Here is a 20003-nt window from a genome sequence, read left to right as displayed (position 1 = left end):
GCTGTCTTTGAAGTTAGTATTCTATAGATGATGCAGCTTGATTTCTTTTCATGGATCCTTTTCTCCCCCCTCACATTCTTACATATGAGTCTTTAAAATAATGTTGATTTTGTTTTTTCTCATTACTTTCCTTTTTTTTTTTTTTTTTAAGATTTTATTTATTTATTTGACAGAGATAGAGACAGCCAGTGAGAGAGGGAACACAAGCAGGGGGAGTGGGAGAGGAAGAAGCAGGCTCATAGCGGAGGAGCCTGATGTGGGACTCGATCCCAGAACGCTGGGATCACGCCCTGAGCTGAAGGCAGACGCTTAACCGCTGTGCCACCCAGGCGCCCCTCTCATTACTTTCCTTGATTAAAAAAAGAGTAATGGCCAGAATTATTAAGACAATAAAAGGATAAAAATAGTGGTTTTTAAAAAATTGAAATACAACTCATATAAAATTCACTGTCAAAATATACACTTATGTGTGTTTTTTAGTGTATTCTAAGAGTTATGAAACTATCTCAACAATCAACTTCAGAACATTTTTATCACTCCAGAAAAACACCATACTTATCAGCAGTCACACTGCAGTCCTCCCATTCCCCCTCTCCTGCTGTTGGCAACCACTAATCTATTTTCTGTCTTTATAGATTTCCAGTTCTGGGCATTTAGTATAAATGGAGTCATACAACATGTGGTCTTTTGTGACTGGTTTCTTTCACTTAGCATAATGTGATTTCAAGTTTCATTCATGCTATAGTATTTATTAGGACTTCATTCTTCTTTATGAACGAATATTCCATTGTCTGGACATATCACATTTGTTTATCCATTCATCACTGATGGACATTTGGATTGTTTCCAGTCTTTGATGCTACTGCTATGAATGTTCATGTACAAATTATTGTGTGCTCATGTGTCTTCATTATTTTTGAGTATAAGCTGGGTCATGTGGCAACTTTATGTGTTAACTTTTTGAGGAACTGCTAGACTGTTTTCCAGAGTGGCTGGATCATTTCACATTCTCACCAGCAATGTTTGAGGGTTCCAGTTTCTCCATATCTTCACCAACATTTGTTATTATCATTTTTTTGTATCCTAGCCATCCTAGTGGGAGTGAGGTGGTATCTCATTGTGGTTTTGATTTGCATTTCTCTAATGAATAATGATGTAGAACATCATGTGCTTACCAGCCATTTATATATAATCTTTAGAGAAATATCTATTCAAATCCTTTGCCCATTTGTATTTGGGTTGTCTTTTTATTGTTGATTTGTGAGAGTTATTTATATATTCTGGATACAAGTCCTTATAAGACATGATTTGGAAACATTTTCACCCATTCTGTAAATTGTCTTTTCATTTGATGTTGCCTTTTTTTTAACGATTTATTTGAAAAAGAGAGAGTGTGAGTGGGGGTAGGACAGAGGGAGAGAGAATCTCAAGTGGACTCCCTGCTGAGCGCAGAGCCTGCTGCAGGGCTTGATCTCATGACCCTGAGATCATGACCTGAGCTGAAATCAAGAGTTGGATGCTCAATGACTGAGCCACCCAGGTGCTCCTGATGTTGCTTTTTGAATCATAGTTATTTACAACTTGATTTTGTGACCTCTCATGAGTGTCTTAATATGTTGTAAGGGCTAATATGAGTTTACAAATGAAGAAAAATAATTTGTCTAATGAAAATATTATATATGTGTGTATCACATAATAAAGGAAGATTCCTAGCCAAATTAAAGCTTATTGAACCTCAAAACAATGTATTCTTGTAACTGAATATTTTTTCCTCCAATGAGTAATTTTTGTCATCCCAACACTGCTGATTATATTTCTGATTTTTTTTTTTTTGCTTTCCAAATCCAGCAACTTCTCAAGAATTTTTCTTCAGTGACATATTACAGATATATATTTCCTGTGAGTTTAAAAATCATATTTGTTCTTCTTGATAATGGTGATCCTAAGGGAGAATATGCCAAATAGTAAAGTGTTTATTTATTTTTGCTATCAGGGTAAATTAATATCCGCGCTAAGGTTATCTGATGTATGCTACAAAACTGCCAATTTATTCTGTGGAATAGTTTAAAAATATTTTTTCTTTCTGCTTGTTAGTTGACCAGGTAGAGATACGAACCATGAATATATGGTAAAATTTATACTATGTTATGGTATCTGGGGTGAAAAATAATAGTGAAGGATCCACCAAAGTGATCATTGTTGTTAGTCACGGCATGACTTACTATTTTAAAAGAGAATATTAATATTTATTAATCACTTTTGAAACTCAAGCAGAAATTTTTAAATGCTCACAATAGATGGTCTTTCTAACAGGAGGACATGAACCTTAATGAAGAACGTAAAGCTCCTTTACGAAACAAGGATTTTACCACCAAGCGTGAGATGGTTGTCCAGTATATTTCTGCCACTGCCAAATCTGTAAGTAGTGACACTTTCCCAGCACTGCCATAATGAGTTCAGCATTATCTGCTCAAAAATAAGCAAACCTGTGATCTTCAAGTTCTTGCCTCAGTGTACTCAGCCTATTCAGAAAAAATTTCTATGTGTATTTTTACACACTTAGTATGTATTTAAAAACTGCTTATAATTAGACTTCCATTATTTTAAACGATACAGACTAAGGATAGAAGGCTCTGAGTTAACCCATTGCGTTTGGGGCAGTGGTTTTGTGTACGTCCTAAAAATTGACAGCAATTTGTAGGTATTCCACTAAATACACTGTTTGTTATATGAAAATTTTGAATTTTGAGGGAAAAGACACAAACATAGGCTAGTCACAAGTTTCGTTTCCATTAAAGCTTTATATCAGGTTTCTCCTTGCATGAAATTTTAGCAATATTTTTAATATGCTGTTTTAGTTATTTTTCATTGTTTTATGTGATGCTAACTATACAAACTACCTCATAATTATTATTGTACAGCTTAATTTAATATAAGAAAGGGTACTTAATAGGAAGGAGCTTTGATGAAATCTGTGTGAGTTTCAAAAGACTTGAAAGTAGAATTCTGTGGAGAGACTTGTTTTCAGCAGGAAAAACTTTAGTGTTTTAATGGGATATATGGCTTTGTTTATTTCCTAAGGTGCTTCCAAAAATAGACTTCAGGTTTTATTTCTTTTTGGAAGAAAAAAATATATTTGTGAAATGGTGAAATGTATCTTTTACATTTCTAAAAGGAAAAAGCTTTATACAACTAGACTTCATAAAATCACTATGTATGTGTATATATACTGTGTGTGTAGACACACATACGTATACCATATATATATATATATATATATATATATATATATATATATATCACACAAACACATTGATTTTATTTGTGTGGCATGTATATTATGTGTGTGTATATAAATAATAATACACACATGAATTTACATGTAAAAAATCTTTATTTTAAATTTAAAAAGTTGACCAGTAAAGAAAATCGTTCCTTTTTGGCAAATATGTTCTAAAATTATTTGGCTATCCTATTACTGGTACTTCAGTACAGTAATTGCAGTGGCAATTACTGGTGCATTTTGCCCTGAATTCTACGATCGTATTGATTCCATATTGTAGTTTAAGCAAGCTAAATCTGAATGCTGAACTATTTAAACATAATGCATTCCAGCTCTGCCAGAGCAGAGCAACAGCATGTTTTTTAATTTGCTTCTGGTATCCAAGGGCAGAAATATGTTTCAAGTGATAAGTGAAATTTGCCACGAGCGTCGTTTTCAATAGAATTTGGTGATGCATAGGGTTTTACTTTGAAATTGTGATGAATCTCTTCTCATTTTTGCACTCAAGTTATTGTTCACAGTAAAATGCTTTAGGAAATGCAGGATGTACATTTAGTGTTATTTTTCAAATACCTAAAGGCAAATGCACTAGTAAATCTATATAATTAAATCTGAATGCAAAGTACAGATAATATATGAATAATCATGTGGTGTTTTTAATGATAAGATTTGGTTAGTGTTTCTGGCTCATTTGTTGTTTTTGTTTATGTAAGTGGGACTGAATATAATGAAGATTATACAAAGCTCTTACTCTTTAACCTTCTGATTTTTACTCTGCGTAGAACTTGTTTTTATTTATTCTCATATTGTTTCCTCTTCAGCTGACCAAAGACATGTACATTTAGGTTATATACTTGTTTTTCACATTAAAATGCTAAAATTTGTGTAAATGTTGGATGAGCTCTCTTGAATTGCTTTATTTGAAAGGTAGAAATTGAATGCTTCTCAAAAGACATGAAAATTCTGTTTCAGGCATTACCTTCAAAATTAGTATTGTAACTATTTAGTATATGACCCTTATTTGTTTCATTTGGCTTACATATGAGCACCTGACATTCATATAGCTCTTTCATTAAAGTTTCAAGATTATACATTTTATTTGCTAATATTTTTGCGTGGACCAAATGTTATGATGCCTGTTCTTGGGGAGACATTAATTAGTATGGTGTTTTCTGTTGTTAAAACCAAGAAAATTCCTTATGTACTTTCCTTTTGAAGGTGAGAGGGATGCCATTCTGTGACAAACAATCCTCTTGTCTTTGACCCCTTCATGATCATGACAATAATATTTGCATAAACTGTAGCTTAATATATGGCTGTTTACCTATGTGTAACCAAGGTTTCCATCTGCTATGTTTCAGCAGGCTTTAGACATGCTTTGCATATCTTCTACCTTTTTTACTTACTTTTTCATTATATTGATACACTGATTAAAAACGTTTCTTCGTTGGGGCACCTGGGTGGCTCAGTTGGTTAAGCATCTGACTCTTGGTTTTGGCTCAGGTCATGATCTCAGGGTTGTGAGATTGAGCCTGGCATGCAGCTCCACACTCAGTGTGGAGTCTGCTTGAGATTCTCTCTCCCTCTCCTCCTCCTCCCACTTGCTCGAATGCGTGCTCTCTCTCTTTAATATAAATAAATCTTAAAAAAATGTTTCTTCATTTAAAGTTGATAAGATTGTAATCATATCTTCATGAAAATACTTTATAAGTAGTCAAAACTTTAATCTGGAAGTAAAAACAAAGTTAAGGGCCAGTGTTCCTGATGAAGAATGTTTTATAGTCACATATAAAACGTAAGAATTATACTTAAATTTAAACATAAATTGTACATTTCCCCCTTTAACACCTGCATTAGTCATTTTGCATAGAATTGAAAAACAAACAAAATATGAACTCAGTAGGAAAGACAATGAAGCAAGATGAAACTGATAGGTATTTGCGCAAAAGCTGTTTCTAAAGTAAACAGATCTTTTGTTATGTAATTAACTTTGCTAAAATAAGCATGGAAGAAAAATATATAGGAAATTAAAAGATAATGATGAAAACCATTGCTTAGTTTTTTCTTGTTAAGGTTCCATAATAGACGATATTAAATTGTGTGAATGTTAAGGAAAAAAGCATCTTGAATAAGTCTATCAGTGACGAATGAATTTTAAATAATGGAGTGGAGAAGAACCTCTTCTCTGCACAAACTGGACTCATTTGCTCATTATAGTAGGTGCGGTTATGAACCTGATCTATAACAGTACATGTGTATAATTTGGAAACAAATAATCTGAAAGAATTTGTATTTTCAAAACATGAGTGTATATTTTCAGAAATGGAAAACCAAGCTTTGTTAATATTGCAAACATTGTCATACCCATTCATAATCCTGAAAGAGGCACAATATATCAGTGATTTAGGGGATCTTGTATGTTCTATCTTAACAGCCTATATAGACATTTCATGATGAAAAATTAGTCACTGAAATCCTAACATTAGTTTGCCAAAAGCCAATGTCTTTATTAGAATATTAAGAAACTAGTTTATTTCTAACTTAAATCACAATCTTTGAAGTTGAGATTTTAAAATATGTAAAGCTCATTTTTAAGACACATGACACATTGATAGGTATCACTGATTTTAAAAAATCTCAATAGGAAATAATTTAAAATGGTGATACCAAATACATCTATAAAATTTTTAGATTGACCCATGTAACAAGTAGTTGAAAGTCACAGTACATCTCTTTGTGTGTGTATGTATGTATTGCAGTTTTGCTTTTGCCATTAGCAGATATTTTCTTTCTCAGGTGAAACAGTTGAAGTCAAACATGACCAGACCTGTTTCTTTTAGCTTCCCTTGGTCAGTCTAATCTGTTCACTGTATGTGCTTTAGCTAAATGGAATCATTTTGCAATCATAATGAATTACTAATGGGCTATATTCTCGTTGTTTCACTGAGTATAGACTTGCCTTAATTAAAACAGGCTTGCATTCTTGTTTTAGTCTCCTGTCTGTGCTAAATAAACAAGGGACAAATAAGACCTCTATCTTTTAGGTCGGGAAATAATTTAGGTCAATAGCATATCTTTCAATTCAGAAGAATGTTAATGGCACCAAAGAGGCTTTTATTCAACTAAATAATCACTGCCTATAAATAGTCTGTTGAATGAATATTTAAGAAAGCTGCTTCTCTATTTGGAGATTCATGGATTCCTCTGAAATACTTTGCTTGGCAACTGTCAGTATCCTTTGTGTCTTGTGGTATCCTGTTCAATTTAGGATTCTACCTGGGATTTCAGTATTTTCTTTGCTTTTTAAAGTACTAACTGGAAAAAAAAAGTGCTAGCTGGAAAATAGAATGCATACTGATAATAACTACTATCAGATTAATGGTTTTAGATTGTGCATTAGTTCTTTTTTGGACATTGCTTGATATTTAAGTGTAGGAATCTGATAACGATTTGATTTATAATTGAGTTTTGGCATAAAATTATGTTAGGACTGTGATTTCACTTTTTGCTTTATAAACACAATTCAGCTTCTCAGAAATTCTGTTCTCTCTTATCTATTAGGAAAGCTCAAAGTGTCAGGTTTTGAACTGTTTCCTCCCTATGAATATCTGCATGTTTACATATAACTGCTTCTTTGTCTTCATGTTATATTATCTGAGCTTATAGTACAAATGCTAGGATGACCCAGAAAACTAGAATCACAAGCAATCTATCTTCTTTTTAATTTTCAAGTATAATATAAAACAATATTAAAAACCTTAAAATAATATAAAATATTCCAGTTTTTAACCTGCAATTCATAATGCATGACTTTAAATGCAACATTTATATTCTAAGATGCCTTATTTCATCCTTAATATTATACCTGTTTTAATGAGGAAAGAAAAACATTGTTTGGAAAAAAATTCAGTTTTCTATTGCTAATTTTTTTGAGTGGCTGTGGGCTGGTAAAATATCTGATGCCTGGTTATACTTAATTTTACCTTACTTGAGATTTAGATCATACTGTAGAAGCCCAGTATAGTATTTTTAAAAAATCCTCAAACAGTAATACTCTTTTATTTGGGAATCCTTATTCTGCAGACTTTACATGTTTTTGAAATATGGTAGAAATTAATACTGGTATATTTGTTTTAGCCTCTAGATCTGAAGTATTAAAAGTATACGTAAGGTTAGCTATTTACTAATTTACTAAACACTTAACTTCTGCGAAAAGCTTCTGATTACTAATACTGTTGCTGTTTTTTTTTTTTTTTTTTTACACTATAACTACTCTCCGTTGACCACTGCATGCAGATAGTTGGAAGTAAAGTTATGGTGAGTACAAAAGACGTGTTTTACCCTTAGATATGAATTTGTGCTTTTGGGAATTCAGCGATTTTTGCTTATAGTATTCTATATGTTTGGTTTTTCTTTTGGAGTACATTTTACCAAAGTAGTAAGATTATTAAGATCAGGTGATGAGAATTTAGCTATGGTAAGTATTTTTTCTGTGGCTTTTGCAAATGTTTTAGAACTGGAATATGCTTGTATATTTTGTTTTAGAAAGTTTTACTTATTTTTTTTTAGAGTTGTACCTACGTTTATGATCTTATGATTCCGTTTTTACGATTCTGATGAAATTGGGTGTTTTACCTCAGTTTCTTAGGATGGCAGGGAGAGACTTCTAATAGGTTGGCTTATGCTAACAGGAATTCTTATTAATGTATCTCACTTTGATTTTAGTATCACTGAGCACATAGTATAATGAAAACAACCTTTGATGTGCAGTCAAGAGGCCTAGGTCTTTGTTTTTTTTAGATGCTACTAAATGGCTGTGTGACTTTGGGCAAGTCATGTAATTTCTTTGAGGTTCAGTTACTAATGGATAAATTGAAGTGATTGGTATACATTATTTTTTAAGGTTCTTTCTATTGCTGTCTTTTAGAGATTTTTTTAAAGATGATTTATTTTAGAGAGAGAGAGTGCACATTAGTGGAAGGAGGGGTAGAGGGAGAGAGGAAGAGAGAGAAACCTAAGCAGACTGTATGCTGAGTGCAGAGTCCAGTGCTGGGCCCTGTCCCAGAACCCTGAGATCACGACCTGAGGCCTGTATTGTAATTGAGAGGTACTTGTAAACACCTTGTGTTCATGACTAAGCAGTCCGTATTTAGAGAACACGGCAAAAAACATCATCTGTAACATTATTAAGTACCATAGTATTCAGAATAGTGAATGTATTTAATATTTGTTTTGCTTTTAAAAGTTGAGTTAGTCTTTTTTTTTTTTTTTTCCTCTTTTAATTTATGTGACATCCACAGGCAACAAGCCATCAATCTTTTGGGGTAATTTCAAACATCAGCAAATATTTCTTTAGTGCTTATTATGTGCCAAGAACTGTGTTAGGTTAATTGATGACTGGAAAATAAGGATAAGATCTTACAGTTTTACTAATATATGTGGAAAGAATCAGTCCTTAAATTGCATGCTGATTGTGTTTTAGGAACTTGTAAGCAGAAGAGAGAAGTAGGGGTAGAGTAATTAGAGAAAACTCCATGCAAATTTCTGGATTTAGGCTGGACTTTTAAGAATCCTTAGTTTTGATGGCTGGGATTTGATAAGGGAGATGAGACAAGAAAGAAGCTCTCAGATTGTGAGAATAATATTTGATGCAAAAGCCTAGGGAAAGAACCAAACTGTGTGGGTAGGGAGCAGAGAAGAGGCAAGCAAGAGATGAAGTTGACTTTGTTGGAACAAAGAATGTATATTGGAAAGCTTTAAAAATCAAGTTGAAAGAGGATCTTGGAAGTCCAGGTAGAAGATTAGAAGTTAGTTTGAACAGGGACGTGACATGAGGAAAGCAGGGTTTAAGAAAAATAAATTTGATAGTAGTAGGTAGGCTGAATTAGGCCAATGGTTCTCAAATTAGAAAGTGTATAAACATGCCAGATTTGTCTCTCATGGGGTCTAGGATAGGGCCAAGAATTCTGCATATTTATCAAGCACCACAGGAGATCCTCTTAAGGTAGGCTGAAGAGCATATTTTGAGAAATACTGGATTAGGATGGAGAGAGATTTGTTTCCAGGAGACTTTTGTGTGAATCAGTGAGGACCTGTATTAAACTGGGGCTAGATGTAGGAGGGTGGGATTAAATAAAGTTTTGGGCGATAAAGGAATCTTGAGTTCATTTTAATGTGGGCTGAAGCTAGCCTGGTCTCTGCATGTCTTATGCCAGAGCTGGTGAAATATTACTGATTTCTCCATATGCAGTGGAGTTGACTATTTCTCTTAGGTAACTCTCAACTCTCTCCCCTAATTACTCATACTGTTGATTCCTTACTTTAGACTCATCATTAACCACATCTGCAATTGCCATAGCCCCTTAAGTAGTCTCCTGATACTCACTCTTCTCACCCTGGCCATGCATGTTCTACACTGTTACACAGATCATGCTGATTCCCCCACTTAAAACTTTCAAATGGCTTCCTATTGCTCTTTGCAATCTTATCCCTGCTCCTTTTTGTAATTTCATCTCCATCTCCATTCTTACATGTGCCTGTCCTCTATTTATACAGGAACACTTGGCAATTCCTTAACATCCTACTCTTTAATACCTTTAAATCAAGCGTAGTCTATTTCTTTGAGCTAGAATGACCTTTTCTTTTAGGGTCCCTAGAAAGCTCCTAAATATCCATCAGGATTAAGCTTCATGTCAATCTTAGGAGAATTTGTCTTAGATAACTCCTTCTTTCCGTAGTACCTTGAATCTGTTTTATTATAATAAATCATTTACATGTCTTTCTTCCCCAGTGAATATAGCTCATTTACTCAAAATACTAGGTCTAATGGAAAAGAGAGGTAAGCATTGGCCTTATAGGTACAATGTAGTAAATGGTTGAAAAGTGGCAGGCCAACAGGCTATGTATCGTTCATGGAAAAATTTCATCTTGTCTGAGAGTGTTTTTGAAAGACAGTGTAATTAGAGGGATATTATGATTGCTCTTCAGTATAAGCTATTTTACACCCACGTCTTATCTGTGACCTGCTTCTCACATTGGAATTTGCATCACATATCCTGCAATCTTAAAGGGAGGAAACTATGGGAATCCGCTTCTAGAGGAAATGAGGGATTAGTTCTAGAGTTTAGGTGGGAGGGGTGCCTTAAGGGGGAAGATTTTTCTTTGTTTTTTTGTTTTTTTAAGGCTAGAGTGAGGAGTGAGAAAACAATCATTAAAATCACTCTGGTGGAAAGTCAGGTACAAAAGGGCTTATTTTTCATGGTCTCATTAGTCTTCAAAAGATGGGAAGTGTGTGTTCATTGATAAAATTGGCAGATAAGAATTTCATAAAAGTGTTCCAGAGAGAATACATTGTAGAAATAACCACTTTAAGCATTATGGTTGCCTAGAGATTATATATGTTGGTCAAAAAATAAGTCTTATAAAAACTAGGTTGAAATTAGAAAGATGGAATATGTAATGAACTAGGTCTGCGTGGCTCTGTCTTTTCTTTTGCCTCTCTAATGGTGATTAGAAGCAGAAATGGGGGTATTTGAAGCCCTCTCAGTCTTTACTGTCAGCCTTACTTTTCATTATTCTTTATTAATTTGCTTTAAAAATCAGACTGGAAAACTGCCTGTTGTTACCTGAACATAACCACCCCTCCCCAGCCACATGCAGTCTTTCTTCTGACTTTGCTTATCCTGTTATCTCTTTTTTGCCTAGAATGTTTTTCTTCTTTTTGTCAACGTTCTGCCCATCCTCCACAGGCCTCCCTGAGTCCTGTCCTGATTGCCACCCCTAAGTCATCCCTCTCAATTTCTGCCTACTAATTTATATGAACTTCTGTAGCATTTTATTTTTAACTGCCTTAAGGAATCACTTTCTGCTTTATCTTATACTTTCTATTACATGTTCCTTAAGGGCTTCTGTTATAATACTCCTAAATTATTTTAGTTTATAGTAATGTATATCCTTGAATAATACTATCATCCTGTGGGTCTGTCTTTTTATGTCCACAGTATAGAGCTTATGAAAGGATGTAAATTTCAGTAGACATCATGGGTTTAGAGACAAATAGACCTGGGTTCAGATTCCCACTCTGCTGTATACTAGCTCTGTGTCCTTAGATGATTACTGTTATACCCTCTCTGAACCTCAGTCTCCCCATCCAAACAAGAGGATAACAATACTAAATTCAGGATGATTTTGAAGCTTATGTTTATATTTAATACATTTAGTGTACAAAGAGGCTTGCAAGTAGTAGGTCTAAATTACATTCTTTGCTAAATGTATTCAATTCTATAAAATGCTTGGAATGAAGAACATAAAAACATGAAGATTACATGGTAAAATGCGATAAGAGTATGAGCAGCCTCTCTTTTTGGTAAGTATTCAAGATGTGTGCTATTTGATAGGATTTATTCTGGATCAAGAATGTTGAGAAAGATTCAGTTAGATGGAAAAAGGAGAATGCTTTGCTGTTTATTGGAAGCTATGTGCTGTGTAGTATAGATTATTGTTGGGCTTTTAGGAAAAAATAAATTCATATGTGGTCTCAATGTAATAATGACAAGGTTATTTAAAAAAATTTTATTAAATAGTTGAAGGTATGTTATAGATACGATCTGTGAAGGGAAATGATAAAATATTTTCCTGTAGGTATCTTAAAATAGCAAGAGAGAATTGGAACAGGTTAGAGATAGAAAGAACTGAATGAATTTTTCAATATCTTCTGGTTCTAAACAAGTGTTGTACAACTTTCTGAACCGAAATAAATTGTTTTTATTATTTATTAACACATTGTGTAAAACAGATTTAGAAAACAGCTAAAATGATTGATTTGATTTAATTGCAAGCCAGGAATAATTTATCCACAGGTGGGAAAACCACCATCCTTCTGTGGGAAAAATATTATATATGATAATTGGAAAATAGAATTATAATGACCAGACTTTATAGTGTTAAATATAAGGGAATTTAGCAACATAAATAGTTGAGTGCTTAGGGCAATAGTAGGTGTTTTTGGAATAGTGTTTGTTTAGGGATCAGAAAGACCTGAATTTGAACCCGTGATTCACCACTCATTCATTCATTCTCTGTGATCTTGTTAACCTCTCTAACCACAGTTTCTTTTTTTTTTTTTTTTTAACGAAAAGTTACTGGACTCCTGTTACGTGCCAGGCACTATTCTAGGTGCTTGAATGATGAACCATACAGATAACTTCCTCAAGTTGCTTATATTATACTGGGGAGACAGACAATGACACATATCAAATTTAATGGCAAGTGGTGGTAGGTGCTGTGAAAGAAAAAAAAGTAAAAGGAGAAAGCTGAGAGTGATCAGGGATGTGCTATTTTATTTTAGATAGGTAAGCTCTCTGTGCAGTGACATTTGAGCAGAGACATGAATGAAATTGGGAAGAGTGATATAAGTATTTATAGAAGAAGTTTATAGGCAGAGAGAACATCAAGTGCCATGGCTTTGAGGCAGGACTGTGCCTTGAGTATTTGTAGAATAGCAAAGAGGCTAGTGTGGTTGGAGTGGGGTTGAATAAGGGGAGGTATAGGCATATTTAATAACCAACCACAAGAGCTAGTTAAGGTGACTAAAAACATGGGTTAAGTATGGTAGTGGGTTGTACATTTGGAAAGGTAGGTTAAGTTCATTTTGGCAGGGATATGCTGAGGAGTTGCACTTTAATAGAGAGGAATCCTGGAAGGTTTTGAGAAATTGAATGGCAAAATCTGAGCTGTATTTGGGGAAAATTAATCGAGCAGTAGAAATAGAGATTAGAAACGAAGGCAGGGAGATGAAGCTGGGGGTTGTTGTAGTAATTTAAATAATAGGACCCTTCACTGGAGAGTGGTTAGTAAGAACTAAATGGAGAGTATAGATGAGTGATTGTGGAAGGAAAATATATTAGTCTCAGCAAATGATTGAAAAGGGCAGAGGAGATGTGTGCAACAATAATGACTGAAATTTCAAGCATGGGTGACTGAAATGATGGTGATTGGAGATCATAGAGAAATCAGGAGCAAGACTAAATTTGGATTAAAAAATGATGAGTTCAGTTAGATATGTTAAGGAGAAATTAGTAAAATCGCAAAAACTAGAATAAAGTTATCACCACACAAGAACATTTCTTTAGCACTTGTAGCATTAAGAGTAGAATTTTACAATTTGGTTCATTGTTTTAATAAACTCCTATTTTTACTATTTTGAATATACTCCCTGCACATTGCTACTAAACATATATTTATCATTCTAACAACATTTACCTGTTTATAAACTGAAGCCTTAATACCTGTATTAGGCAGTTAAGGATATGTATACTTCTAGGTGACTCAGTGTACCCAGATAGAAAGGAGCTAATCATTTTGGTGGCTTGTAGTATTGCTTACTAGATAAGCCATTTTACATAATTAAGACGTTACATTTGTACCCTTTGCAATGTTTCTGAATAATCTGAGTGAAAAGGACAACCCCATCATACGTGAAGGTTAGGAACAAATGTATCTTTGTTTGTCCTAATTAGAACATGGAGACTATAGCCCCTGACAGAATGAATATTGTACGACCTTTTTCACAAAATAGAGCCAAATAAATTTGTTTCCTCATGCTGGTGAAGAAGGTCATACAGAATGAAATTTCCTGTTAAAGTATAAACTTATGGTCAGGCTCAAAGTAATATATTCATAATGCTGTTGATGTATTCCTTACTATAACCCCCCTAGTAATCTTAATATCCATAAAATACCACTAACCCTGACAGTATGTACTTATGGGCTGTTAAGCTCCTGTTGAATTATTACATTGAAATTTTGTTTACTAATTGAATAATATCTTAATGATTACTTCATGTAATGTTATAGTTGTATCAGGCTGATTGTTTGAATATATTCTATGAAAAAAGATCAAATCTTTGCGAGTTTTTAAAAATAATTGTGTAGTCCAGAAGGGGGAGACAAAACATTAATTATTGGAGTTTGAAGTAGCTGCTTCATGATAAAACATGGCTTTCTTACACTCCAGTTTGATTGTTTTTTCTTATGGGCTTAGAAATCTTAGGGAAGTTGCTACTATAAAACATTTAGTGTTATGGGATGACAATTTTGTTAAAAATCTCAATTCCATCAGAATAAAAATAATCAATGCAATTATTTTTAACTAGTGTATGTAAAGTAGAAAAACTCATTTGGTAATCAGATGAAAATAAGACCTGAGACTGTTTAATGATGGTATATTATAAGGGATCTTTTCAAAATAGCATGAGCACTATTAAAGTTTCAATTTCAGTCTTTTCTAATTTCACATTCATTATTATGTTCAGTGAGTAGCTGTATTCCCATTTCCTTATGTTTTAATACTGCAAGCCAGCTTGTGTGTTATACTTGTTTTGGATAAGAGTTTCCATATATATTTTGAAAAGTTTATTATTAAAATCTCCATTCATTTTTAGAACATTTTCTTATCAATCTCTTCCCTTCCACTGCATTGTCACAAATTACATTATTTCATCATGCCAGATTAAATTTATTGTTTAAGGAATGCTAAGACAACATAGATTATAAAATATTAGTAAGTCATTATACCTTGGGCATTTAGAAACATCTAAGTATGAATATTGACTTTATGTTTAGACATATATTTTGTAAGTTGATTACATTAATATTTATGAGTATGGGGTGGTTATGTTTTATAATATATCCTGATACTGGAAACAAGAAGATAAACTTTTTATTTAGGATTCTGCACTGCAAATTTATTTTCTGTGCATTTTAATTGTAATCATGGTAGAAATTTCTGTTGATGATATTTCTTTGTGTGTATAGTCAGATAGAGTAATACATTTGAAATCTGATACTTGATATGACATTTAAAGCACCTATAGTCATTGAGGGGACAGTACAAGATGGCAGAGTAAGAAGATCCTGAACTCACCTCTTCCCACACACCACATCTAAAGCTACAAATAGAACAGTTCCCTCTGCAAAAGACCTGAAAACTAGCTGAAAATCTCCTTCAAAACAGAGCAGACTGAAACACACCATGAGTCATTCTGTGAAAAAGTCCTGTTTACTTGTGGTGGAGCTTTAGTCTGAGGGTCAGACTTCAGATTTGCCACACATCTACAGGCTGTGGAGCTGCTCTCAGGGAACGTAGTTTAGGGAAAGCCATCTTTGCGCTCTCCTTTAGCCTCACTATAGCTCACTGGCCCCTCCCAAAAAAGAGATTATACATGCCTCTGAAGCCCCGATTTTTTGCAACTGTCATCCTGGGGACACCTCCAGATTGCCTGGTCTGGAGGTCAGTAGGGTTTATGATTGTGATCCCAGAGGACTGTATATATTTATACACTTTAAAAGCTGCTACCTGTTGGTCTGGATTCCAGGTAGCCTGATTCTCTGAGATCACTTCTGGAACACTGACAGGTATTGGTACATCCTCAACATTGGGACCTATTAAGAATAAATCAGGCTACTGAGACAATCACAAAGGTTCAAGAAACAACCAAGAGCTATGGCAAGGTTTAAAGATTGGGTTAATCTCTTACAAGGGAACACTTCCCCAAGATGGGAAGAGGTAGTTGTTTTTGCCTAATACATAGAAACAGAGATTTAAGCAAAATGAAGAAACAGAGGAATATGTTGCAAATAAGAGAAAAAGATAAAACCTCAGAAAAAAAATGTTAATGAAAGGTAGATGAGTAATTTACCTGATGAAGAGTTCAAAGAAAAGAGTTCAAAGAAAAGAGTTCACCTGAACAGCCAGTTTAGGAAAAATTTGTTCCTAGACAGGAGCCAACCATTTCTACCTACTGCATCACATCAAAATTCTTGTCATGATGCTAATCTAGGTATGTAACTGAGGCATGAGATTCACATTTTTCTAACTGTAAAGCAATTTCATAGGCAAATATTATTGTTGATGATGTTTGAGTAAGAAAAGTGACATTTTAGCCAATATTTTTTCCATTCTTAAACTAACTTTGAAACTTCTCGGGAAAAAATTATTTTAAAGGGTTATTGTTATGCATACACATCTTGAAACTATTTGATTAGCTACTGTATGTTCTCCACTTTGTTGCAATTAATTGAGGGAATATTATTAAAGGGAATTGCAACAAAAACTTACTAAAACAACAAAATAAAGGGTGTAAAGATGCTCACTGAACGTGGGAGAAGATTAGATGAACGCTGTGAGAACTTTAACCAACAGACAGAAAATATAAGAAACTACCAAACAGAAGTCACAGGACTGAAGAATATGATAGCTAAACTGAAAAATATACTAGCGGGGTTCAACAGCAGAGTAGATGAAGCAGAAGAAAGGTCAGTGATCTAGAAGACAGGACAGTGGAACTCATTCAAACAGAATAGCAAAAAGAAAATAAATAATTTTAAAAAGCAAAGATAGCATAAGGGACCCATAGAACAACATCAAGTGGAATATCATTTTCATTATAGGATCCCAGGAGAAGAGAGAGAAAGGGGCAGAAAACTTTTTTGAAAAAATAATGGCTGTAGACATCCCCAACCAGGGGAAGAAAACAGACATTCAGATCCAGGAAGCTCAGAGCTCCAAATGAGAAACTAAATAGATCCACACGAAGGCACATTTTAATTAAAATGTCAAAGTTAAAGAGAGAATCTTAAAAGTGCCAAGAGAAAAACAAGCTGTTTCATATAAGAGAAATCCCATGAGAGTAGCAGCAGATTTTTCAGCAGAAATTCTGCAGGCCAGAAGGGAGTGGAATGACATATTCAAAGTGCTGAAAGGAAAGAATTTCCAACCAAGAATACTCTATCTGACAAGGTGTCACCATTTAGATTTTCTAGATAAGCAAAAGCTAAAGGTGTTCATAACCACCAAACCAGCTTTATAAGAAATGTTAAAGGGACTTCTGTAAGTTGAAAGGAAAGGACATAAATTAGTAATAAGAAAACATATGAAAGTACAAATCTCATTGGCAAAGGTAAATATACAGTAAAGGTAGTAAATTAATCACTTATAAAATTAGTATGGAAGTTGAAAGACAAAAGTAGTAAAAATAACTAGTTGAACTATAATCAATCAAGGGATACACAAAATAAAAAAGACGTAAAATGTGACAGGAAAAACATAAAATGGGGAGGACGGGATTAAAAATGTAGAGTTTTAGAATGCATTAAAACTTATGTTGCTGTCAAGTTAAAATAGACTGTTATATATATGCCCTCTTATAAGTGAGGCTCATTGTAACCACAAAGTAAAAATCTATATACACAGAAGTAAATAAAAAAGGAATCTAAACATAACACTGAAGAAAGTAATCAAACCATAAGGGAAGAGAACCACAAACAATGAACAAAATAGGAATAAGTGCATACCTATCAATAATTACTTTAAGTGTAAATGGTCTAAATTCTCCAATCAAAAGACGTAGAATGGCTGAATGGATAAAAATATAAGACGCGTCTATATCTTGCCTACAAGAGACTCCCTTCAGATGTAAAGACTTACACAGATGAAAGTGAAGGGATGTGAAAAGATGTTTCATGCAAGTGAAAACTAAAAACTGGAGTAGCTATACTTTTTTTTAGGCAAAATAAACTTTAAAACAGAGACTATAATAAAATACAAAGAAGGGCACTACATGATGACTAAGGAATCAATGCAACAAAAGGGTATGACATTTGTAAATATTTATGTACCCAATAGGAGCACCTAAATATATAAAGGAGATATTAACAGACCTAAAGGGAGAAATTGGCAATACAATAATAGTAGGGATATTAATACCCTACTTATGTGAATGGATAAATCATCTAGACAGAAAATCAATAAGGAAATATTGGCTTTAATTGATACATTAGACAGATGAACTTAATAGATATAAACAGAATGTTCCATCCAAAACAGAATATACATTTTTTAAATGCACATGGAAAATTTTCCAGGATATATTGTAAGTTAGGCCATAAAACAAGTCTCAGTAAATTTAATAAGATTGAAATCATATCAACTGTCTTTATTGACTGCCACAGTGGTACAAAATTAGAGATCAATTGCAAGAAGAAGACTGGAAAAATCACAAAAATGTGGAGATTAAACAGCATACTACTGAACAACCAGTGGGTAAACAGAAGAAATCAAAGGAGAAAAAAAATACCTTGGTGACTGTTGAAAATAGAAATATAACTTACTATGGGATGCAGCAAAAAGCGGTTCTAAGAGGGAAGTTCCTAGAGATACTGGCCGACCTCAGAAAACAAGAAAATCTCAAGCTAACTTTCCACCCACAAGAACTAAAAAAAGAACAAATGACACCCAATGTTAGTAGAAAGAAGGAGATAGCAAAAATCAGAGTGGAAATAAATGAAATAATGACTAAAATGAAAATACATCAATTAGATCAATGAAACTAACAGGTGGTTCTTTGAAAAGATAAACAAAATTGGCCAACATTTAGAATGATTCACCAATCGGAAAAGAAAGGACTCCGATAAATAAAGTCAGAAATGAAAGTTGTTACAGCTGATACTGCAGAAATACAAAGGATCATAAGAGACCACCATGAAAAATTATATGTCAACAAACTAGATAACCTAGAAGAAATGGATACCTTTCTTGCAATGTACAGTCCTCTAAAAACTGACTTGTAAAGAAATAGAAAATCTGAATAGATCAATTACTAGTAAGGAGATTGAATCACTAATCAAAAACCCACCAACAAAGAAAAATCTAGGACAAGATGGCTTCATACGTGAATTCTTCCAAACACTTAAAGAAAATTTAATACCTATCATTCTCAATGTCTTTCAAAGAATTGAAGAGAAGGGAAAGCTTTCAAAGTCATTTTAATGAGGCCAGCAATATCCAGGTATCAAAACCATTCAAAAAGATACCACAAAGAAAGAAAATTACAGTCCAATATCCCCAATAAACATAGATGCAAAAATCCTCAACCAAATACTAGCAAACCAAATTTAACAATAAATTAAAAAGATAATACACCATGATAAAGAGGTATTTATTCCAGGGATGCAAGGATGATTATTCATCCTCAAATCAATTTGTGTGATATACCACATTAACAAAGTGAAGGATAAAAATCATATGATCAGGGAAGAAAAAAGATGGCAGAGGAGTAGGGGACCTTTTTTCATCTGGTCCCCGAATCAAACTGGATAGCTACCAGATCATCCTCAACACCCACGAAATCAGCCCGAGACGTAGGTAGATACATCAGGATCTCTACAAACGAATATCTCCGGCGCTGAGTATTGATGTACGAAGTCGGGAGTCATGAATCCGCGCACAGATATCGGAAGATAAACGGAAGGGGGGAGGGACCTGCCGCGCTCGGGCGTCGGGAAGCAGTAGACACCTGCACTGGGGAGCAGGCGGGATTCGCGGACCAGTAGCCAGTGAGAAAGTAGAATGAGGCTGGGAGCTCAGGAGTGTGCACGCGACCAGACCGAAAACGTGAGCTCTGGAGTGCGTGCGTGACCAGATTGAAAACTGGAGCTCCAGAGCACACGAGAAGCACACTGAAACAGGGAGCTCGGGTGCGGGCATGGGAGTGGAGGGCGGCTGGCGGTGTTAGAAGGACAAAGGACAGAGAGGTGCTGGCCCTGGGAGTGAGGACTGAAAGAGTGGCTGTGGGGCACACAACCTGGGATGCTGTGGGATGTCTAACAGCACCAACAGAAACAGAGTTAAAGTGGCCAGGAGAGCTCAGTGGAGAATAGACTG

At 34.3% G+C, this 20003-nt stretch overlaps 1 protein-coding gene across 3 annotated transcripts in view; it reads left to right on the top strand.

Annotated features, from left to right (window-relative positions):
• DIAPH2 (diaphanous related formin 2) overlaps nt 1-20003 on the top strand; it is a 988957-nt gene that overhangs the window by 77308 nt on the left and 891646 nt on the right. For 2 of the 3 annotated variants that reach the window (XM_087859798.1, XM_087859796.1), the window contains 2 exons: nt 2314-2418; nt 7580-7600. In XM_087859798.1, coding sequence (XP_087715924.1) covers nt 2314-2418; nt 7580-7600 — 126 coding nt within the window. The remainder of the gene's footprint in view (nt 1-2313; nt 2419-7579; nt 7601-20003) is intronic. The other variant, XM_087859797.1, reaches the window with a different exon arrangement.

The sequence above is a fragment of the Ursus americanus genome, chromosome X (genome assembly GCF_024610735.1).
Source record: "Ursus americanus isolate L20-20 chromosome X, mUrsAme1.1.p, whole genome shotgun sequence".
NCBI classification, from domain to species: Eukaryota; Metazoa; Chordata; class Mammalia; order Carnivora; family Ursidae; genus Ursus; species Ursus americanus.
Note: the sequence above shows the minus strand (reverse complement) of the source record. Positions and strands in the feature narration are given on the sequence as shown.